The sequence below is a fragment of the Mastomys coucha genome, unplaced genomic scaffold (assembly GCF_008632895.1).
Source record: "Mastomys coucha isolate ucsf_1 unplaced genomic scaffold, UCSF_Mcou_1 pScaffold7, whole genome shotgun sequence".
Lineage (NCBI taxonomy): Eukaryota > Metazoa > Chordata > Mammalia > Rodentia > Muridae > Mastomys > Mastomys coucha.
In genome coordinates this window covers 63,325,848-63,349,671 of record NW_022196913.1, presented here as the reverse complement: position 1 = coordinate 63,349,671, position 23,824 = coordinate 63,325,848, and the positions used below count along the sequence as shown (strand labels likewise).

The 23,824-nt window shown below is 46.4% G+C and overlaps 1 protein-coding gene across 1 annotated transcript in view; it reads left to right on the top strand.

Moving 5' to 3' along the window:
- Positions 1 to 3,558: 3,558 nt before the first annotated feature.
- The window catches only part of Slc28a3 (solute carrier family 28 member 3), a 53,223-nt gene continuing 32,957 nt past the window's right edge, over positions 3,559 to 23,824 (top strand). The window contains exon 1 of the mRNA XM_031358439.1: positions 3,559 to 3,730. Within this exon, the coding sequence (XP_031214299.1) occupies positions 3,620 to 3,730 (111 nt within the window). The 5' untranslated portion in view covers positions 3,559 to 3,619. The remainder of the gene's footprint in view (positions 3,731 to 23,824) is intronic.

Genomic DNA, 23,824 nt, shown 5'->3' with positions numbered 1-23,824 from the left:
AATTTTTTTTATTCCTTTTAAAATGCCGTCGTATAGAGTGACCCGGCCACGGAATGACACGAATAGGGCAGAATGAGGAGTGTTTTCTTATTTTTTCCCTGTGCTTTCAGAAAGTACAAGCATTGGTTTCAATGGACACACAGGAAGTCTCAGCCCTCTGAGGCAAAGGATAGAGTTACCAGTTGAGTAAGAAGCCCATAGCTTTGGTTGCTGCATAGTGGTTTTAATGTTGAAAAATGAGACTGAGGCTGGGGGGCGGGTTGTATGTATACCTTGAGTCCCAACACAAAGGCCAGGGGATTTCTGAGTTGGAGGCCAGCCTGGTCTACGTAGTAAATTCCAGGACAACCAGGACTACACAGAGAGACCCTGTATTGAAAAAAATGAGATTTGGGAACTCCAAGATGAAAACGGTCCAGCAGAGTTGGGAGACACAGCTACTTGTAACAAACCAGGACTGGAAATCACTCTAGATGATATAAAATCCAGTCCTGGGAAACTGGGAAGAACGTTCACCTTTTTCTGATCGCACGACTCGTTTCCAGAGTGAGAACAATAAGCCACATGTAGCAAGGCACCACCATCATTTCTGATAGGCCCAGAACTCCAGTCAACTCTGGACAAGCTGCACTCCCATTGGTTCTGAGAGTTTTATCTCAGACTGCAGGTTACATATGAGATCAACCTATAGTCTGGATGTGACCGTCTGGGGCATCTTAGGGCCAAAGTTATATGTGCGGCTCCTCAGGCATCAAGTTTTTCTGGTGAGCTTGGAGAATGGGAAGGACTAATTACTGTGTGTATCTTTGTGTAGGGGTAGGGAGGGGTGAGATGGGGTCTGGGGACACAGCCCAGTTTGATCTTGAACTCACAATCCTCTCTGCTCTCTCTGAGCTGTACCCCCATCATACCTAGCACACCATATCTTATAACCCAACTGTGGAGTCCTCTCCATTCCCAGATGATAGACTCAAAATTATCCATGCACTGTGTCTTTAGCCAAGGGGTAGAAAACACACTGGGTTATGGCTTACTGTCCCAGGTTGGGGATTGAAGCAGGGTCTGTTGCTAGCTCCAGGGAGCATTTACTGACAGCTGCAAGAATGTAAGCTGTCAGTCAAGTTTCTATAATTACAGTAAAACAACCAGAAGCAATGTATAAGCACAGGGACATGCTTATATATGCTTATATGCCAGTTGAACCATTTCCGACACTAGAATTTTTTTCCCCCTTTGGTTTTTTCGAGACAGGGTTTCTCTGTGTAGCCCTGGCTGTCCTGGAACTCACTCTGTAGACCAGGCTGGCCTCCAACTCAGAAATCTACCTGCCTCTGCCTCCCAAGTGCTGGGATTAAAGGAGTGCACCACCACCACCCGACTCCAACACTTTAAAGGCTTCATCAATACACGTGTTGGGGGTGGGGCCGGGGGTCACAGTGCCAAAGGTCAAGGGTTGGTTCTCTCCTTCCACCATCCTCAACACCAAACTTGGGTCCTCAGACTTGCTTCCCGACCTGATTTTGTTTTCTAAGAGAGTCCCATCGCTGGCCCTGGTCTAGCTGAGACTCGCCATCTAGACCATGCTGGTCTCAAGCTTGCAGCAGCCCTGCCTCCACCTCTGAGTGCGCTATTGCCACACCCAGCTTTAAATCAGAATTTCATGTGACTTCCGCATGACAGAAAATACCCTTCTCTGTAAGTAATAGAAAGTACAAGGGAGGGGCTGGTGAAATGGCTCATCGAGTAAGAGCACTGACTGCTCTTCTGAAGGTCATTAGTTCAAATCCCAACAACCACATGATGGCTCACAACCACCCGTAATGAAATCTGATGCCCTCTTCTGGGATGTCTGAAGACAGCTACAGTGTACTCATTTATAATAATAAATAAATCTTCAAAAAAGAAAGAAAGAAAGAAAGAAAGAAAGAAGGAACAAGGGAAAGCTAGCCAGAGGAGGAAGAATGAGAATCAGCTGGAGTGGGGAGGGGCACCGAGGCCGTAGGGGAGGGGAACCAACCAGAACAGGCTAGGACACGTGTGTATGAAAACGTCATGACAAGGCCCATTACTTTTGCATTCCAGTCTGACAACATTAATTTAATTTTTTTAAAATGAAGTATTCTTCCCTTTGACTATTTTTTTTTTATCCAATAACCTAAAACACACTCTTAGCTCTTAAGCCATATAAAAATGGGCAGGAGGGGCTGGCAAGATGGCTCAGTGGGTAAGTGCACTGACTGCTCTTCCAAAGGTCATGAGTTCAAATCCCAGCAACCACATGGCGGCTCACAACCACCTGTAATGAGATCTGACGCCCTCTTCTGGTGCGTCTGAAGTCAGCTAGAGTGTACTTACATATAATAATAAATAAATCTTTGGGCCAGAGCAAGCAGTGACTGAGCAAGCGAAGTTGACCGAGCAGGGGTGAGCAGAGGTCCCAAAAATTCAGTTCCCCACAACCACATAAAGGTTTACAACCATCTGTACAGCTACAGTGTACTCACATACATAAAATAAATAAATAAATCAAAAGGGAGGGCAGCGGGTTGGATTAAGCCCTTTTGATGTAGTTTGATGACTTTTGTTTTGTTTTGTTTTGTTTTTTGTTTCTCTGTGTAGCCCTGGCTGTCCTGGAACTCACCCTGTAGACCAGGCTGGCCACGAACTCAGAGGCCTCTGCCTCCCAAGTGCTGGGATTAAAGGGGTGCACCATCACAGCCCGGCGTTCCATGACTTGAGACAAGGAAAGCCATATTTGAACCCACATGATAGGTTCAGATGAGTCTGTAAGTGTTACCCAGAGTCTAGTAATGAAAATAAAAGCCACGAGCTTCATTGAGAAACTGGCAAAAATACAATGGTCACTTTAGCAACCATTCATAAAATCATCATCCACATACGGCCTGTAGGAAGCAGGTTTCCCCTATTTTTATGTCTACTATCTCCCAGTTTAAACTTTGTAATTCTAGTTCTTCACTCATAAGAAGCTACATGATCATAATAATGATGAAGAAGAAGGAAAAGGAGGAGGAGAACAAGGACGAAGAAGGAGCTATACAATGCGTAGTTCATTTGAGATACTAAGACGTATACTTAGGGAGTGAACAGTCTCCTTCCACGCATGCGGTGGGTCCATCTCTGCAATTCTGTTCTTGGGGTTTGGGGATCCTCAAAGTGGAAGCAGGGGTCAGTAAAAGGCTTTGCAGGAGGACCTGCGCCTGATTCTCATCCTTTTATTGTCTTCCCCCGCATCTCAAGTTTCTCCAGGCAGAATACAAAGTCATGCATACCTTCCACATGCCTGGCACATATGCAGCAACACCTGCCTAGCCCCCAACGCCATCCACAGGAAGTAGACGATTTTGCAAAGGACTACAGAGAAAACGGCGGGTTCCCGTTTGTGATGAGAAATCTATGCTGAGCATCCCTGGAAAGAGGAAGGGGGTGGGCGTGCTCAAAGAGAGGCCTCACCCCGCCCTCTTGCCCGCCCGGCCTGCCCCACCCCAACCAGGTTCCAGCCCAAGTCATTTAAAAGGTTATTGGAAAGGTTTCCAAACTGAGGTAGCAGCAGGTGGCCGTCTGACAAAGCAGAAGTGGTGCTTGCTCTCTCGGGCAGAGGATGTCCAGGTCAGACCCGGGAAAGAATTCGGAGCCCAGTGAGAGCAAGATGACCCTGGAGCTGAAGCCAACAACCCCCAGCAACCAGGGCCAGAGCAACGAAGCCTTTCAGGTGAGCAGGGCTTAAGGGGGACCAAGTAACCTGCTGCTTGTCTTCACATCTGGCAAGCTTAGGAACGAGAGAGAGAGCCGTGGGCTTTCTGAGCTGCAGCAAGAATGTTAATTCTTTTATGGGTACGCTTTAAGCCCATTCTGTTTTCAGACTTGGACTTGTCTGGGTTGGTAAACCTGAAAAGTCTCTTTCAGTGTAGTCTTGATCTGGACTGCCCTCCTCGCCACGGAAACAAGCTGCCTCCCTCTCCTGTACTCACAGCAAGTTTCAGGATTTATCCTCAGGTTCCTTCCCCAAGACCTGGGCAGGGGAAAAGCAGGCTCCTCGGCGCGGGTGGAATGTAGCCCAGAATCCTAGCCAGGATGGCCTACTTATGCAAAGCACATCCTCAATCAAAACTTGCCAAGTGATTAATATACAGCTAGTATCGGGGCTGGGTGCCACAGGTGGCCCGTGAGGGAGGCGGGTCCCTGAGCTGTAATACCCTGCCGGCCAGGAACCTGGATTTGAGTTGATCCTTATTTGGTGTGCCAACACACAAGAGTTTTGAAAGGATAGGGAAGGCTCAGCTACCCTTGGGGTTTCCTGGGCACTTAATGGGCAGAACACCATTTTTAAATGATAACAGAAGCGGCAGGCAAAAGTGCCTCACGAGCCTGGTCTCTCTTCCCCATTACTCACCTTTAGTCACAATGGCACCCATCTCATAGTTTATAGGTATAAGGAAATTAAACTGATAAAAGACAGGTTGGTAGGAAGGAGGAAAGCATGTAATCTCTACCAGTGTTTTAAATTTCACAGGCATGGTGTCTCACAAAAAAGAGACAAGGAGTTCGCAGGAGTCAACTCCTGGGCATGTGTTCAGTACCATTTCTGTGTAGTGTGGAGAGGCAAGCAGAAGAGACAAGAGACTGGGGCTTTAGAGTTCCAATACATTAATGCAAAGTGATTAGAAGTGATTGGAGAGTTAGTGGAAGTTAAGGGTCATTGTCTGGAGGTTTGTTTGTGCAGACTTGTCTCGGAACCATCTCTGCTGACCTCTCTGACATCCCTGGAGTGCAGGACGGCAGGGAATCTGTGGGCTTCATTAGCAAGACCGGGGTGGGGGGGTGGGGGGGGTGGAGGCTGCTTTCTCTTTAATGTCTTCAGCTCAACCCATTCTAATGTGACACTGGCTAATTTGAAAGCTGACACAGCCGGTGGTGGTGGCTGCGCACGCCTTTAATCCCAGCACTTAGGAGGCAGAGGCAGGCAGATTTCTGAGTTCAAGGCCAGCCTGGTCTACAGAGTGAGTTCCAGGACAGCCAAGGCTACACAGAGAAACCCTGTCTGGGGGTGGGGGGAGAAAAAGAAAACTGACACAGCCTGACCCCTCATAAGCATGAGGTGTGTGGGGACGGGGGCCACCTTAGACAGCTACCACTCAGAAGAGAACCCAGGTTGATGTGGGAGACAGTCAAAATGAAGTGATTTAGGAGGAAAGGGGATCGGAGGAGGTCTTTGTCACCAGCAGCTAGCCGCACAGACAGAGAATATGCAATATGCAGTCCATTTATTTAAACCCTGCTGCTCTATCCCAGCAGGACATTGCCAGGCTTCAGCCTTCTTTGCTGGCAAGCCAAGCCCAGCAGTCTACCACCATCCCTGACAGACACCATCCCTGACAAACAGAGTTTGGGCTCCTCTTTCTAAAGCTTGTTTTTACTAGGGTTTTGAAGACCAGTATTTATTGGGCAGAATCATTAAGCGTCCCCCTCCCTATGATGGCCCGCACTAAGAGGGAAGGGAGGCCAGTTCAAGGAGACAGCCATAGCGTTTGCCCTTAAGAACCAGAGCAGGGCAGTAATCCACAGGAAGACACAACAGAAACCGATGATCAGCGTGGAGATGGAGCTGAACCCATTGGGGAGCCATGAGGGTACCTTAGTGAGGTGAGGCTTCAGGTGGGGCTGCCTGCTGAGCAGAGAAGGCGTCAGTGGAGCAAGAGAGGCAGTAGGCTCCATAGGCTTAGGGGCATAAGAGAGGAATGTGTCTGCAGTGGAGGTGTGGCAGGCGTGCAGGGCGAGGAGGCTGGTGGCCCCGCCACAACGTGGTCCGCTACCACGCTTAAGAGGAAGTCTCCGTTGCCAGATTATTACAGATGCTTCTTGTGATCTTGTTGGAGGATGAGTGTGTGTGGAGACAGGGAGTGAGCTGCTTGCTCCAAGGTGAAGAGTCAGGGTGGGGACAGGGTGTAAGAGGTGTTCCCTCTGGACTTCTGGTTTTCCTCTGTTAGATAGGATCAGAATGGTCTCTATGCCAGGGATCTTGAGAAAATCCAATGTGTGAATCTACCACACCATAAAGAAGTATGTATGTGTAGCGCACACGTATGTGCTCCTGAGGTGCAGTAGCCTTGGCTAGGGACAGTGGAGTGTTCTAGTCCAGGACATCAGCTTGGAAGATACTCCTCTTGTTTAGCAAGGACATCCAAGAGAAAGGCTGGCACAGGGCAAGGAAGGAGTTCCGCTTGAGGCCTGTTGGGTGGGATTCCAAGTGTCTCCATGAAGGTATAGATCCACCAGCAAGGCTTAAAGAATGAGGAAGATAGAGGACTGGGAGAAGGAAGCAGAGAGGAAGCTGAGCAGAGTCAGGCAGGATCGGGAATGGGAGAGAGACACAGCATCAACCAAAGCAAAAATGCAGAGAAGTGGACCAGACACCACAGTCTTCGCCAGCCCACACAGCGGATCACAGGCTAACCCTGTCCTGCTTGCTGTTATCCTTAACCTCCAGCTATGAATCCCATACAGCATCTATGCTACTTTAACCTTACAGCCAGAAGCACAAAATGCATCCTTTGTCTTCAAACATACAGAATTAGGCAGAATGAAGACGAAGGCCTCGTGCTGGCCTCCACGAGATCCTAGGGTTTAGCGGTGATGTTCAGTTCCCCGAAGTTGCATCAACAAGGTTTCTGTTCCATACATATTAATGTGAATGGGCATGGCGTTGTCAGGTTGGGGATTTTCTTGAAGCTTCTAAAACCACTGTGGGTTTGGGCATACTCGTACACCCTTCTGGAATGACAGAAACAGTTTCCTCTAGGTTGTGCTTAGCCGTGGAATCTCTTGGGCGTTGAAATATAGCTATGGTTTTTGTGGTTGCTGCCCTGGAGTTTTGTTTTGTTTTGAGGCAGGGTCTCATGTAGCCCAGGCTAGCTTCCAACTCTCCATGTACTTGAGGATGCTGGGATGAGGTGTATGTAGGCCACCATGCCTGATTAAACGATATGGGGTCAATGGTAGGACTTCATGCATGCTGAACAAGCTGCCAATGAGACCAGATACTTTCAGCATCCACAAATAATGCCAAACTGGCTTCCTACATGTTCATGCCCATTTAGACCCATCAGAAGGGCGTGAGTTCTTGTTTCTCCTCTATAGCTTCACCAGTTTTCAGATGGCTTTGTAAGTTTAGCCAGTCTGGTGAGTGTGGAGCAATACAGTTCTACAATTATCAATCAACACAGCACACTGACCAGTTTTTTTTTATGTTGTTGTGAGTTTTGTTGTGGTTGTTGTTTGTTAAGCAATTTTGTAGTGTTACACAAATCTTCTTTCCAATAGACCTAGACAGTGTAGACCAGCCTCTGAACTCACTCAAGTGAGATGCGGTGAGCAAGAAGCACACAAGCCAGTTGCCAGTGTAGACAGCCTCCCTTTGTGAGTTGAAAGATCTAACCCTAACTGCAGAGAGTGCAGTTGAGGGGCAAGAAAGATGGCTCCTGCCAAGCCTGGTGATGGTGACTGAGTTCCATCCGTGGGAGAAGAAAAGGGACTCCAGAAAGTTGTCCTCTGTCCTACACAGGTGACCCTCAGACCCCATGATTGCTCTGAAGTCAGCTGAGCTAGGTATGGTTGTACCTGTCCATAATCCCCACACTCAGAGGCTGAGGAAGGAGAATCACTGAGTTTGAGTCCAACCTGGGCTACATGGACTGCCCTATGGCTCAGTGGTTGAAGGCTTGCCTGACACACATAAGGGCCGGAGTTCCATGCCCAGTACCAGAGACAATGACAAAACACAAACACAAAGTTGGGTGGGAACCACTTAGGCAAGGCTTGGAGCAGGACCAGAGTCGGGTAATTCCCCTTGAATCTGCACACAGAGCACCGGGCTGAGTGACTCAATGAATGGGCTGGGGACCCAGCCAGGCAGGTTTAGAAAGCCTGCTCAGCAGAGATCACACTGGAGAGGTCACAGAAGTCCTGCCAGGGATGAGGGCTGCTGGAAAGCAGGTGTAGATGAGTTCACGGTTGGGTGGAATCCCAGAGATCGGGGAGAAGGGGCATCAGTGGGTCACACTAGGGCTACTCGGGGATTCTCAAAGCTCAGGTCAAGCTTGACTGGCGCTGCTTTTCGCCTTTCACACATGAATAAAAATATGTAAAATGCAGGATGGTCACTTGCTTTTGTTGTTTGGTTGGTTGGGTTTTCTGTTTTGTTTGTTTGTTTGTTTCTTTATTTTTCTAGATAAGGGTTTCTCTGTGTAGCCCTGGCTGTCCTTCTGGAACTCAATTTGTAGACCAGACTGGCCCAGAACTCAGGGATTCTCCTGCTTCTGCCCAGTGACTTCCAGTAAGGGACAGTTTATTAATATTTGTATTTAATCTTTGACAGTTTCATACATACACATAATGTCTCTTGATCATATCCAAACCTGGCACCCCCTCCCCCACCTCCTCCCTGCCACTACAACATGTCAACCTGTCCTCTCTCATCTTCCTGTCAAGTTATTAATTAATTTGGGTAAAGAAAGGTTTTTTTTTTTTTTTTAAGTGTCTGCTCTAATGTTTTCTAAAATGGGAATGAGTGTGCCTTCGATAACTTTCATCTGGGAAGAAAGAGCCCATGGGACTAAAACTAGAATCACGTCCATCCATGATGCCCTCAGGAAGCGCTCTTGGGCTTAGTCCTTGGCTCAAACACTCCTGAAGTGATGCCTGGAATCACTTGAATTACCTAGTCCTGAAGGATTAGGCCCTGAGCAGAGAGCACGGGGCAGGTTGTCCACACCGATCCATTGGTCACCACTTCCCTCAACACAATGTTTCTATGTTCTACTGACACCCCCACGCTTGCATTTCTAAGTCTAGCTCTTTTCTTCTTTTTATTTACTTTGCTAAACAGCTGCCGATTTTGCTCTTTTTTAAGATATCACTGTTTGGTTGCATTGGTTCTGTTGTTCTAGCTTCTGTCTCACAGGTCTTCATTCTGCTCTTGGATTTCTCTGCTTGTGTGACACCCAGGACCTTGTGTGTGTTAGAAAGCATAAGCCATCACCGGCAGACTCCGTCCCTTAGCCTCCTTCATCCATCCTTCGTCCATCCAATTCAGATTGCTGTCCTTTTCCTAGCTTCTTTCTGTGAAAGGTTAGGTCATTGATTAAAGATCTTTCTATGACTTATTTTATCTTATGTGTATGCTTGCATGTATGCCTGTACACCTGCTGTCCTCCAAGGCCAATAAGAAGATAGTGTCAAACCCCCTCAAACTGGAGTTGCCATGTGGGTGCTGGGAGTCAAACCTGATCCTCTAGAAGAGCAGACAATGAATGCTTTTAATTGCTGAGCCATCTCGCCAGCCCATGATTTAAGGTCTTTTTCCTTATGATGCAAGCAACTCTGAATCTCCTTCTAGCCACTACTTTATCTTTGTCTTATACGTTGTATGTATTTGTTTTTAATTTATTTTAGAAACAGTGTCTTACTTAGGGTTACTTATTGCTCTGATGAAAGCATCATGGCCGAGAACAAGTTGAGGAGGAAAACTTTATCTGGCTTACACATCACTGTTCATCATCGAAGGAAATCAGGACAGGAACCCAGCCTACGCAGGAACCTGGAGTCAGGAGCTGGTGCAGAGGCCATGGAGGGGGACCGATCACTGGCTTGTTCCTCATGACTCGCTCAGCCCGCTTTCTTATAGAGCACAGGACCACCAGCCTAGAGATAGTACTATCCACAATGGGCTGGGCCCTCCCCCATCAATCAATCACTAATTAAGGAAATGTCCGACAGGCTTACCAAAGCCTGACATTTTGGAGGCATTCTCTCAATGGAGACCCTTTCCTCTCCAGTGGCTCTAGCTCGTGGCAAGTTAACATAAATCTAGCCAGAACAGACAGGGTGTCACTCTGTAGCCCTGACTTGTCTGAAACTCATGATCTGAATTAGGCTGGCCTTGAACTCAGAAACCTACCTGCCTCTCACTTCAAATGCTGGAACTAAAGGCATGTGTCATCATGGCCAGCCATAAATTTTTAGATAGTTGCCTCCCCCCACCCCCCCTTTTTGAAACAAGGTCTCATGTAGCCCAAGCTGGCTTTGAATTTGCTATGCAGCTGAGGGTGGCCTTGAACTTCCTGTCTCAGCCCTGTCCCTGAATCCTGCCCCATGGTGGAATCTCTGGTGTGTTGTCACACCCAGTTTATGAGATGTTGGAACTGGAACCCAAGGCTTGAGGCCTGCTGAGAAAATTCTCTACCACCTGAGCTATACCCTCAGCCCACTGAACTTCTCTATCAATCAATATTCTCTAGTTGGAATGTTATTCTAGTAGAGATTCCAGGCTTTTTAAAAGCTTGATTTTCACCTTTAATCCCAGCACTTGGGAGGCAGAAGCAGGTGGATTTCTGAGTTCAAAGCCAGCCTGGTCTACAGAGTGAGTTCCAGGACAGCCAAGGCTAAACAAAGAAACCCTGTCTCGAAAAAAGGAAAAAGAAAAAAAAAAGCTTGATTTTCTTTAGCTTCCTGAACATATTTAAAATAGTTACTATAATGTGTTTGCCGACTAAGTCTGACATCAAGTCCTCCTGGGAGTTTCTGCCCACTGATTTTTTGCTCGGAGCTATCACATCCATTTGTGTCTCACAATTTTTTATTTAAGATTGAGCTTTCTAAAATATAATGTGGCTGTTTCTAAAAATTAATTCCTCGTAATTAGGGTTTTGTTTATTTTGTTTTTGTCTTTGAGACGGGCTTCCCTTGTAGCTCTGGCAGGCTTTGAAGCTGCAATGAACTTGTTTGGGCCTCCTGAACATTCTGTTGTTATTGGTTGTTTTCCTCCTGAACATTCTGTCCTTATTGGTTGTTTTGTAACTTGACTAAATTATTTCCTTGTAATCCATTTTCTTGGTCACTAGCAATGTATGATAGTCCCAGGATTTCCAAAGCTCTTCGAAGCCTGTGGACTGGGAAGAGCATTTGCCTGGCTCTCACTCCTAAAGCCCTGGTTTCAGTTCAAAAAGTAGGGAAGGGGGAAGGAGTGGGTCTCTCTCTCTCTCTCTCTCTCTCTCTCTCTCTCTCTCTCTCTCTCTCACACACACACACACACACACACACACACACACATATACACACCTATCTTTTAAAGTTCTTTTTGGACAATTCATTCCCAGGAGCCATTAAAAAGCTTAAAGACAGATTCAGTAGTGTCAGTTTTCTGGGAGAGCACCCTCGGTGTCTGCTTGGCTGCCAGCTTTTCTTCGTGGCTGAGAGAATATATTCACAAGACTGTCCTGTGTCTTGACTGACTCTCTCAAAGGCAAGATTTGAAAGAGTCTCTTTTTATAGGGAAAGAAGAAATGCAAACTGGAGTTTTTTTTTTTAAAGGAATTTGGTGACACAAGGACTTGGCAAGCCGACTGTACAGAAGCACACAGCAGACAGATCATCTTGTCAGAATGTCTCAAGATATCTCAAGACTCCCTGGCAGAAGCTCTTAGCAGGATAGAATACATTCAAGGTGGGAGGCAAACACCTCGGGGCAGGGAGCATGTCAAATTCCAGAAACAATTAAAGTGCCTTGAACTTGAATTGTGCAGCAAACAGAAAAGAACTTATTCTGGCCTCATAACAAAATTGGCTTTTCGCTTTAAGATGGAGGCAGACTGGCCCACCCCATGGACACTAGGAAGGAGACTGCAAGTCTCTACCAAGAACCGTTCTTGCTCTTACTGAGCCACTCTCCAGCCCTCAAACCTTTGTTTTTGTTTTACTTTGCTTCCGAGAGCCAATGCTGTTTAAGCAATGTAGCTTAAAGTGTGAGCTACAAATTCTGCAGAAGTTATTGAGCCCTGACCCTTGCCAGCCAATAGACTGGGAGCCACAAACAGAAGGCCACTGTTTGACTGTCATCAAACAATGACAAATTAGTACCACTCGGTGTGTGTAAAATCTATTCCTGGCATAGGAGGGGCCCTTGCCTTGCCTGGGAAATCAGAGTCACTTTTCACTTATGCCAAGTGAACATTTTATATACACTTTAATTGTTATTTTAAGATTTATTTATTTATTATAAATAAGTATACTGTAGCTGTCTTCAGACACTCTTTTCTTCTCACTCTGGCCCTGCTCACTCCAGCCCAAAAATTTATTTATTTATTTATTTATTGTATATAAGTACACTGTAGCTGTCTTCAAACACCTGAGGGCATCAGATCTCATTACGGATGGTTGTGAGCCACCATGTGGTTGCTGGGATTTGAACTCATGACCTCTGGAAGAGCAGTCAGTGCTCTTACCCACTGAGCCATCTCTCCAGCCCCACTTTAATTCTTTCATCCCATCCACAAACTATACTAAGCAACTATCCCAGGCTAGACAGAAGGAAAACACTGAGCGCAAGATGTCGGTGCCCAGGCTATTGTCTATGCTGTATTTTATGAGAGAGAATGGGAAGGAAAGAGGGGCACGAAACTGGAGCTGGACAGGGGAGAAAAGGGAGGTAGACAGGAGTACAACCTAATCCATCTCAGGGCAGCTGCTCCCTACAGGCTCCTGACCCCACAATTCTAAAATTCAGTGAAACAATTAAACTTGAGTTTCTGTATTCTGTGCACTCAAGACCATTCTAGAGTAAACTAGCAAGCCCGATGATAGTTAGACCTAAAGTAATGGTGTGAATTCTCCATGAAGTATGATCAGAAAGCAGCTTGCTAATGTGAGGTGAGCTTTTTATGCCACGACAAAGTGTCAGGCACAGCCCCCAAAGGGGCCAAGACAGGCAAATCCATGGCATTGCGGGCCTTAAGTTGCGTGTCAGCTTTAACTCCCCATCTTTGGGAAAATAGCAAAGCCACAGAAGCTGTGAAGTTGTGACCCAGTAGCCCCCCAGTTTTCCCTTTCAGTTTTATCATCTTAGAGTTTTGTGAGCTTTACAACTTTTCTCTCTGTGTGGCCTGGCTATCCTAGAACTACCTCTGTAGACCAGGCTGGCCTTGAACCAGGAGATCCATCTGAGCTCTGTTTCCCAGCTGCTCCCCATCCCCACCCCCTGCGAGACTTAAAAGCATGCACCACCACACCCAGCTTAAACATTTGTAATTAAACTAAGCAAACTCAGAGTTACCATCAGATCCTATTGTGTCAGGAACCCTTGAAAAGAGGAAGTTAGGGAACCCCAGCCCTGTTGGTAGGGCCCGGAACTTTAAAGGGAAAAGCTGTCTCACCAAGTCCCCGGTCTGTATAGGTAAAGCAAAGGAGGGCGAAGGAGTGGGCGCTTTGGTGCACTGTAACAGATCCAGCAGGGAAGAACAGAGAGACAGACAGGATCACCTCCGTCTCTGGAGCCACCGAAGGCTCCACTTCCTCTTGGCCCACGTGGCCACTTCCTCATTCCGCAGCAAAGCACGAGCCCTCAGGTTAGGGAGGAGGAAGGAAGACATGGGAGAGCAAAGCCAGGGCAGCCCCGGGAGGGCAGGAAAGCCAAGCCAGGGCAGCCCGGGAGGGCAGGAAACACTCCAGGTACTGACTGTACTCAGTGTGGCAGAGACCTTGGCTGGATGTGACAAGTGGCCTCGAGCCAATGGGAAGACAGTGATAAACTCCTGGGACAGGAGGCACCCCAGATGGGAAAGAGAAAAACCACAGTCTAGGTAAGGTGGAGAAAGCAGAGGTTATGCAGGCAGACTTGAGTCAGGATATGTGAATCTGCACCCTACACACACACACACACAAGTACGTGTGCGCACACATACACACGTGCACGGATACACACACACCAACACGCACATAGTATACACATGTACACAGACATATAAGTGTGCACACACATACACAGATACACACACACACGCACATGTACACGCACAGACACACCGCTCAGACAAGTTTTCTAACTTCTCCACTAGATTCTCATCCAAAAGACGTCTCAGCAGTTAAGAGCAGGAACCTCCAGAGGAAGAGGACCAGGGAGGGCCACGCTAACCCCCAGTCCCAGGATAGCCAATGCCACTGGCCTCTGATGATACCCCATACTGTTAGGCACATCCCCACAAGCAGACACACATGCACACACACACACACACACACACACACACACACACACGCAATCAAAAATAAATTCTTAAAAATAAATTAGGTGAGGGCTGAAGAAACGGCTCAGTGACTTAAGAGCACTTTGTTGCTCTTACAGGAGATGTGTATTCAGTTTTCAGCACACAGTTGGTAGCTCACACCCATCAGTCCGTTTCCAGAGAATCTGATGCCCTCTTCTGACCTCTGCAGACACCAGGAACACATATGGTGCACATACATGCAGGCAAAAATACTCATACACAACGTAAAATTAATAAAGTAATTGTAAAAAGTTTTTAAAAATGGGTGAATGAATGTCCGGAGTTCCCGTGGAGAAACTCCAAAGCTAGAGCCCCTGGGGCAATGGAGGCCCCGCCCCTGGCCTCGGCGCTCCCAGGCAGTGAGTGGATCTCACACTACTTGGTTCAGAACAAAGCAAGTCTGAAGTCTAGTGTGAAGTCACGGCGCCTCTTGTATCAAACTCTGGGGTCCGCGGATGTGAGGCCGGGAAGACGCCACCCCAGGCTCCCCTATGAGATTCCCGGAAATATTGAGCTTCCAGGGCCGGGCTCACACAAACGCTCTGCCACTAAGACCTGTCCTTAGCCTTTTCCCTTTTTAGGTGAAACCAGATCTTAATGAGGTAGGTAACAGTGCAGGCCTTGAATGTAAAATCCTCCGCCCCAGCCTCCTGAGGAGCTGGCACTACTCAGGGAGAGGGAGCCCTGACTGAAAATTTGCAATGTGTGGCCATGTTTGCAAGGCATTTTCTTTGTTGACGTTCCCTTTTCCCAGGTGTGTCATTCAGAGTTGACATCTGAAGCAAACTATGGCACACTCCTTTCCACCTCCTTATTATTTAGGTAAATGTTTTTTTCTGGTATGTTCTCAGAATTTTTCTGGTATGTAAGTGTATTGCGTGTGTTTCTGTTTAGTCCTTATCTATTTAATCTGAAGCCCTTTGATGTGTAAGTACTTGATGGCTAAGTTAATTTAGAAACCTCCCACAAAGGAACTGCACCCCAGATGCCCCAAATGTAACCTGAGCTCAGTGTCACTGAATAAACAGTGCAGGTAGGCCTCTACTTCTGACGTGCGTGTTTGTTATTTGTTTTTGAAAGAGGAGGGGAGGAGGATAGGGAGAGAGGAGAGAGACAGACTGAAGACAGAAGGACAGACAGACAGACAGACAAAGAAACTCTCGGTAGGTCTTGAACTCACTACATAGACAAATCTGGCCTCAAACCAAATTGTGATAATCGTATGTTAATCACAGAAGCATAGTTTATGATTAACTAGTTTGCTGTGATTAACGTAGTTTGCATGGTTTATGACTGTTTCAAGAGAAAGTTACAGGCCTTAGTGATGACTGCCACTGTCCCTAGGCACCACCTGTACCCATCGTATCCCTATCTCTCACGGGGGCGGATCATTGAGGCACTGCACAGGCAATGCATACCTGGGGCCTCCAGCACCTGGGAGGCAGAGATGGGGGAAGCGTCTTGTTCCTGGCCCATCCTGTTACAGGAGATTTTTAGGGTCTAGCCTGAACTCTGCCAGGCAACCAGCTAGATTCAGCCACCTGTCCCCAGTGCCCCAGTCAAAGATAAAGGGTGACAAGCAGAGAAAGGAGACTTATTGAAAAGAGGAGGGAAGAGGTCATCTTCAAGGCCATCCATATAGGTGTAGGTATAAACGAGGAGGTTGGAGGTTGTGTAATTAAGCATTCCTGGCCAAGACATGGACCCTCCCATCACTCACCCTTGACCTTCCCTGTGTCTACTTCAGTCAAGCATGATGATCTACTCTTAGAACTGTGTGAAATCTCTTCTGGCTCGGGCTAGTGTGGGTCTTTCCTGACCCCAGCATGAGATTCATGGAATATTTTAAATTCTATTTGGTAGTCTGATAGCAAAAGTGTTTCTCTCTTTTTTAAAAAAGATTTATTTATTTATTTTATGTATATGAGTACACACTGTAGCTGTACAGATAGTTGTGAGCCTTCATCTGGTTGTTGGGAATTGACATTTTTTTAGGATCTCTGCTCGCTCAGGTCGGCCCCGCTCGCTCCAGCCCAAAGATTTATTTATTATTATAAATAAGTACACTGTAGCTGTCTTCAGACACACACCAGAAGAGGGCGTCAGATCTCATTACAGGTGGTTGTGAGCCACCATGTGGTTGCTGGGATTTAGGACCTTTGGAAGAGCAGTCAGTGCTCTTACCCGCTGAGCCATCTCACCAGTCCCAAAAGTGTCTCTCTTTAAAATATCTTCTCTACTGCCAGGAAGGTCAAAACCCTGGGCTATGGTATAAGACTCTGTTTCAAAAGAAGGAGAGAAAAAAAGAAAGAAAGAAAGAAAGAAAGAAAGAAAGAAAGAAAGAAAGGAAGGAAGGAAGAAAGAAAAGAGAAGGAGAGAGAAAGGAAGGAAGGAAAAGAAAGACAGAATTAGACAACATATAAGCATTCCTAAACTCAAACATGATCAGGAGCCTTCAAAGGAAAAGACTCCTCTCCATGACTGGCTATGGCAGACCGAAAGGATGATTTTAAACAAGAAAAATTTACCTGTAGTCATTCAGAAGTCCTCGTTTACTTTCTCTCCCCCCGACATCTGGTGATTTGCTGGTGCGTGTTTCACGTGATAAACAAGTTATGTTTTTGAAATTACAGATACATCCAAGTTCATTCAAAGTAGCCTATAACACGGCACCTTGAGGTTGGGGGTGTATAGCTCACTGGCACGGCACTTCCATCACAAGTACAATGCCCTCCGTTTGACCCCAGCACGAGGAAGAGGAGGAAGAAGAAGTGAACAGGCTCCTTGAGTGTCTCATAGTTGTCATAGCATCTATAATTAAGCAATCAAATATCTAATTTATGGTGCCAGAACCCCCTGGCCCTAGGAACCATATACGCCATTCCTTCACCTATCCATAGGTGCCTGTCCCACGGGTGCACAGTTACTAGTTGTTGGAGGGATGAATGGGTATGCTTAGGAGGGAACTCGGGACACTTCTGGAACATTCAGGGCTGAGGAGAAAGGGCCCTGGCAGCACAGCAAGGGGAAGAGGACAGTCAGAGGCCGGGAGGAAATTCTCAACTGTGATAGCCCTGGGGTGGACTGGGGAATGGGCAAGGCCATTTTAAAGAGGGCCCGGGCCATGTGTAACAAAAGCTGGGTTTAGGGACACAGAAAACATTGAAACTCAGGAGTGTAGGGAGTAAATCTAAGACAAGGAAATAGGAAAGCAGTAAGCTCAAAGGAAAGGCTGGCTTCTTCGGCGAGGAAAGGAGCTACCTGTGAATTCTTGGCCTCAGGATAAAAAGAATTAATAACAGCGCGAATCCCGAAGGCGTACAGGAGGAAGGCTGTAGACCTATTTCCTGCTATACCAAAACAACAGAGATTAGGTTAAAATAATAAAGTAACAGAGAGAGGACCAAAAGAAATAAACTCCTCACAGTTCTGCAGGCTGGGAAATCCGTGCCATGGTTGGGGGGTAGGGGGGAAGAGAGCGCCCCACAGAGTCACAATTGTGTTTGTCAGGTTTTGTCCACTTGATACCAGATGAGAGTCACCTGGGAGGAGAGACTCTTCACTGAGGAGTTAGAGTGCCTGAAGGCAAGTCTGTGGGACGTTTACCTTGACTAATGATTGACGCCAGAGGACCCAGTGCAGTTGTAGGCAGTGCCATCCCTGGGCAGGTGGAATAAGAAAGTAAGCTGAGAGGCAGGCAGATTTCTGAGTTCAAGGCCAGCCTGGTCTACAGAGTGAGTTCCAGGACAGCCAGGGCTACACAGAGAAACCCTGTCTCGAAAAAAAAAAACAAAAAACAAAAACAAAAACAGAAAGTAAGCTGAGCATTGACCTGTGGTCTCTGCATCAGTTCTTGCCTTGAAATTCTGCTTGCGCCTCCCTCCATGATGAACTGCAATCAGGACATATAAGCCAAATAAACCCTTTCCTCCCCAAGTTGCTTTCAGTGTTTTATCACAGCGACAGAGAGCAAACATAATAACTACCAAACCACTGTCTTAGTAAGGAACCCACTCTGGCAATAAATGAGGACATAATCCATTTATCACTGGAGCCCTGATTATCTCCTACAGGTCCCAGCTCTCAACACTTTGCCTTGATGATTAAGTCTCTAGCACATGAACTCTGAGGCACACATTCAGACTACAGCAAAGCTGGGGCACATATTCAGACCATGGAAAAGAGGTTCAGCAATTACGTACACAAGGAGAACCACACCGTGGCTTGCCTGGAGAAAAAGAGGCCTGGCCACACACTTGCTCTCAGAATCAGGGGCTTGGTGCTTATAGACTTCTCTGGTCCTCTCCCTTCAGAATGCATCTTAGAAGTTCTCCTGGGAATATCTTCCTTCACATCAAACAGGCCAGGCTAAATCACACCGGAGATTAGAAACAGGCAGGAATCATCATATACAGCCCAACACAAATTATGGGCACAAACGTCAACCACTCTTAAAAGAATGGGAGAGCCAGGTGCGGCAATGCCTACTGTTGTCTCAGCACTTGAGAGGAGGAGGCAGGGGAGGGTTGTCATGAGCAATGTAAGAAACAGGCTAAGGTATTGGTGTCTTTCTGTAACATCAGACTTTATAGAATAACAATGAATCTACGAGGGAAGGTGTTCAGTGGCAACACTTTGCCACACAATGCCACTTTTCTTGGTAACCCTGCCTTGCTGGCTAGTCTATGTCAACTTGACACAAGCAAGAGTCATTCTAGAGGAGGGAGCCCCAGTTGAGAAACCGCCTCCATAAGACTGAGCTGTAGAGCATTTTCTTAATTAGTGATTGGTGGGACAAAGCCTAGCCTATTGTGAGTGGGGCCACACCTGGGCTGGTGGTTCTGGGTTCCATGAAAAAGCAGGTTGAGCAAACCACAGAGAGCAAGCCAGTAAGCAGCAGCCCTCCATGGCCTCTGTGTCAGCCACTGACCTCAGGTTCCTGCCCTGCTTGAATTCTTGTCCTGATGTGGAAGTGCAAGCCAAACGAATCTCTCCTCCCTAACTTGTCTTCGGGTATGGTGTCTCAGCACAGCAGCAGTAGCTCTTACTACGACAACTGCTAAGGCAAACACAGGTTCTTTTATACTTACTTTTTAATTTTTCAAGACAAGGTCTCACCATATAGCCCTGACTGACCTGGAACTCATTATACAGACCTGAATGGCCTACGAAGGCACCTGTTTCTGCCTCCTGAGTACTAGGATTAAAAATGTGCGCCACCAGGGCTAGCTATGTTTTAAATTTTTATTCCCATGTATTATGTGTGTTTGTGTGAGCCTATGCCACATAAGCACAGGTGCCCACAGAGACCAGAAGAGGGCATCGGGCCTCCTAGAGCTTGAATTACGGGTGGTTGTGAGCCACTGTGTGAATGCTTGGGATGGAAGTTGGGTCCTTTGCAAGAACAGCAAGTGCTCTGAACCACTGACTCTCTCTGCCACCGCTTGTATCTAATGTTTGTTGTCATTTGGTTTTGGTTTTGGTTTTTGGTTGGTTTCTTGGTTTACTTTTTTTTTTTTTTTTTTTTTTTTTTTTTTTTTTTTTTTTTTTTTTTTTGTGGTTTTGATTGGTTGGTTGGTTGGTTGGTTGATTTATGCAGCTCAGGCTATCCTAGAACTCACTATGTAGATTCAGCTGGCCTCTACCTGTTTCTGCTTCCTGAGTCCTGGCATTAAAAGTCATGTGCCACCATGCCAAGCAATTAAGTTGTATTAATGTGTGAAGTCTACATTATGTACACGTGAACCAAAAGGCTCACTTGTTTGCTTTTAACAAAACTGATTTATCATAGAATTATGGTTCTGTGTTCTCAATATATCAACTTGGAAAACTGTAGGCCTTACTTCATCTCAGTATGTTCTAACAACATGATAGATTTTTACAGATTTAGAATATAAGATGGTTATTTACAAACCAATCTCATATCCCTCTCCAAAAATAACTTTTTAAGTTTTTTAAATCTATTTTTATTTTGCATGCATGAGTGTTTTTGCCTGCATGTATGTGTACCAGGTGTGTGTAGTACCTGAGGAACCTAGAAAAAGGCTGGGACCGATGTTACAGACACCTGTGAGACATCATGTGGGTCCTAGGGCCTGGCTTAGGTCCCTCTGCATGAACAGTAAGTGCTCTTAACTGCTAAGCCATTTCCAGCCCTAATTTTAATTCTTGAAGCTAAAGCAGCATGTTAACATGGGCACGTGAATCTGTAGATAAAATGACTCATTTATACACTAGTTAAATGAAAGAGAACTAAATACATCCTTAACATATAGTAAAAGTTGCAAATCATTTGCTAATGGGAGTTATTTAATGCATTATCTGGCAATAGCAACAGCAAGTTTTAAGATAATTGGAAGGGGGGTCATGTATTCATCAGCGAACAGAGATAAAATATTTGTGTGTGCTTTTGACATAACTGAAATGCAATACATTCACCTCGCGTGTCTCCTCTTCGTCCAAAGTGGTATCTTATGTATAAAAAATTCTATGTTGCTTAGGATATTAATACAGCATTCATGTGTGAGTTTCTGTGCGGAGATTTATTTGGGTTTGAAATTCTAGTCCTGTACTGGACGTTACAGAGAACAGTAGCACAGGCACTGCGACAAATCTTTGATTTCTGAAAATTAAAACCTCTTGTTGCTCCCTAATCAATATGACCAATACACATTTGCCAATTTTAAGGTAACAATAGTGATCAGTGAGTTATGTTTCGCTTTTCCTTGTTGAAGTGGAATGCCTCTTAATTTACACCTACCCTATTCTATTGTCTAAATCTTGGTTATCATCTTTTATAATTGTCCTATATTAGAAAGAAAGAAAGAAAGAAAGAAAGAAAGAAAGAAAGAAAGAAAGAGAAAGAAGGAAAGGAAGGAAGGAAGGAAGGAAGGAAGGAAGGAAGGAAGGAAGGAAAGGAGGAAGAGAAAAAGAAAGAGAAAGAAAGGCAACTTGGTGGTCTACACAGTGAGTGGATGGGGATTCTGTGTCCGTACAGCTTTAGCCTCCAGCCTCATCCAGGCGACGGACAGCTAAGAAGCAGTCAGTGGAGAAGATGGATATTTTTTTCCCCAGAAAGAACAAGGCAAGACGCTTGACATCAGGGAACTCAGTGAGGACAGATTTCACTCCATAACTAGCTTCAGTTTCTCCAGAGGAGAGTGGGCCTTCTGAGAAAGAATGAGGTAACAGGGAGAGGTTCCGGCCCAGTCAGAGGTGTGGACGTTGCAAAAAAGCAGGAAAGGGTAGGAGGATTTGCTAACCCGCAGTTACTTAAGTCAGGCTCCTCCTCTGGCCAAGGGGACCATGGCTGCCTTCCAGCACGTTCGAGGCTCTAAGTCAGCTCTGAGCGGAGAAGCTTTCTCTCCACCTCTAGGGGGCAGTGAAAGGGTACGTGAGCTCTCTAACTGCTCTGAAGAGTTCAGGAGTCGACCTCTTCTGCGCTGTCAGCTCTCAGAAGTCATGCCAGTGGTTGATTATTGCGTCTCTTCCTGTCGGAGAATGTGTGGAGAGACTACGGTTCCTCCTCGGTCAAGAGAAAGGTCAAAGGCTTAAAGGGCCCTGGCCAGAGTCTGCCCTTGGTCGTTAACCACTTCCAGTTACTGGAAACCACACTACCACACTACCGCCCACACATGTGCATGGCCACAGCCATCACGTCTGACCTTGCCCTCGTCGGTCAGTCTGGAGTTCCTTTTGGGTTCACAAGAGCGACTGACTTCCCCATCCTCACCAAAAAAAGCAACCACATGCCTCAGTTCTGCAAGTTGGTTGCTTGTGGTTTGTTTGTTTGTTTGTTTTTTCAAGAGTCGCAATATGTCTTTAACACTAATTCCTTTTCACTATGATAGAATACTCTGACAAAAGCATTTAGGCCTGTTGGTGGCACACGCCTTTAATCCCAACAGGGCGGTGGAGGCTGAGTTCAAAGCCAGCCTGCTCTACACGTTCAGTTCTAGGACAGTCAGAGCTATATAGAGACTCTGTTTCAAAACAAACAAAACAACAACAAAAACCCGGCGGTTTAGGGAAGAAAGGACTTAACCCTGGGACGCCCGGGACACCAAGGCTTGAAGCACATGGTCACGTGATCACGTGGCACCCGCCATCGGGAGTTTGAATGCTGGTCTGGGGCTCACGTCTTCCTCTCCTGTAGTTCAGGGAGCCTCGTTGCTCTCTCTTACTGTGGGCCTTCCCACCTCAGCTAACCAGGTCAACATCACCTTCACAGCTGTGCCTGGAAGCTCGTCTCCCAGGTAATGCCCCTCCGGTCAAACTGGAACAGCACGGGGCTTGGGTACGTTTGTTTGGCTTCTTAGCGTTACCACACTCTCCAGCACTTGTTTGTATTTGTTTCCCATGGCAGTGGCATTTGGAGTAGCTCAGATGGATGGAAAGACAAGCACAAGCAAGCAAACTAGCTCTCACCAAAAGGGAAGAGGAGGTTTATTCTGGAGCCAAATATAAGTGGCCACAGCCTAGGAGCAGAGATTTAGGGTACCCCAAACTCTGTAACAGTTTCGTGAAGTTTTTAGAGTAGCAAAGCAAACACAGTCATAAATCAGCACACTTTTCAAATACACCATTGGACTGTTGGGCAAGGTGTTCCAGCTGAGGCGGTTGGATTAGCTTTGATGAGAGAGGACCATAGTTAGTATAGGACATTCTCATCTTTAGGGCAGGTTGGCATGTTGGTTCTTCACCAAGGCTGGATTCCTTGTTTATAATGTATTTTAATTCAGTTTAATTTAATGTGTGTGAATGTTTGCCTTCTTGTATGTCTGTGCACATATTCCTGCCTGGTGCTGATGGAATCCAGAAGAGGGCATCAGATCCCTTGGAACTGGAGTTATAGATGGTTATGAGGTGCCATATGGATGCTGGGAACTGAACCCAGTTCTCTGCCAGAACAGCCATTGTTCTTAACCACTGAGCCATCCCTCTGGCCCCTGGATCCCATTCTTTTGACCAGAGATAGCAGCGTTCCCTGAGATTTCTATCTTTACTACATATTGTACTTGGGAGCTGGAAGCCAAAGCTGCTGGTGAGGGTACAGTCTACTAAGGCCTGGCTAGCTGTTAATCCCTAAGCAGTTCTATTCAAAAAGCCTGCTGAAGTCAAAGTGGAGCTGGGGAGGCGGGGCCACTTCAGCTGCTGTCCCGATAGCTCATGGAGTGGAGTCCAAGCCGTTCCCTTCCTGTTTAAGAATCTAAATGATCACAATTTTAGTGAGCACAGGGCTGGGGCCTCTGCTCCTGGATGCCTATGTCTCTTCCACTAGTCTTCCAGACTATAGTATGGATGGCTCCAGAGGCAAACCCAAGATTTCCCAATGCGCAACTAAGGTGAAGGAGCTCCTGTGCTCACAGATTTGTCGTTTTATAATTGTTCCTTAGGGGTTAAAGAGATGACTCAGAGGTTAAGAGCACTGGCTGCTCATGCAGAGGAACCATTTGGTTGGGAGCACCTCTGGTTCCATGGATCTGGTGCCCTCTTCTGGCCTCCATGGGAACTGCAGATATATATGTGTTAGTGTGTGTGTGTGTGTGTGTGTGTGTGTGTGTCTGTGTATGTGTGTGTGTATAATATGTGTGTGTGTGTAGGTGAAGCACCCACACCTAAAATAAAATAATAAACAAATAAATGATTTTTTTGTTTTGTTTTTCGAGACAGGGTTTCTCTGTGTAGCCCTGGCTGTCCTGGAACTCACTCTG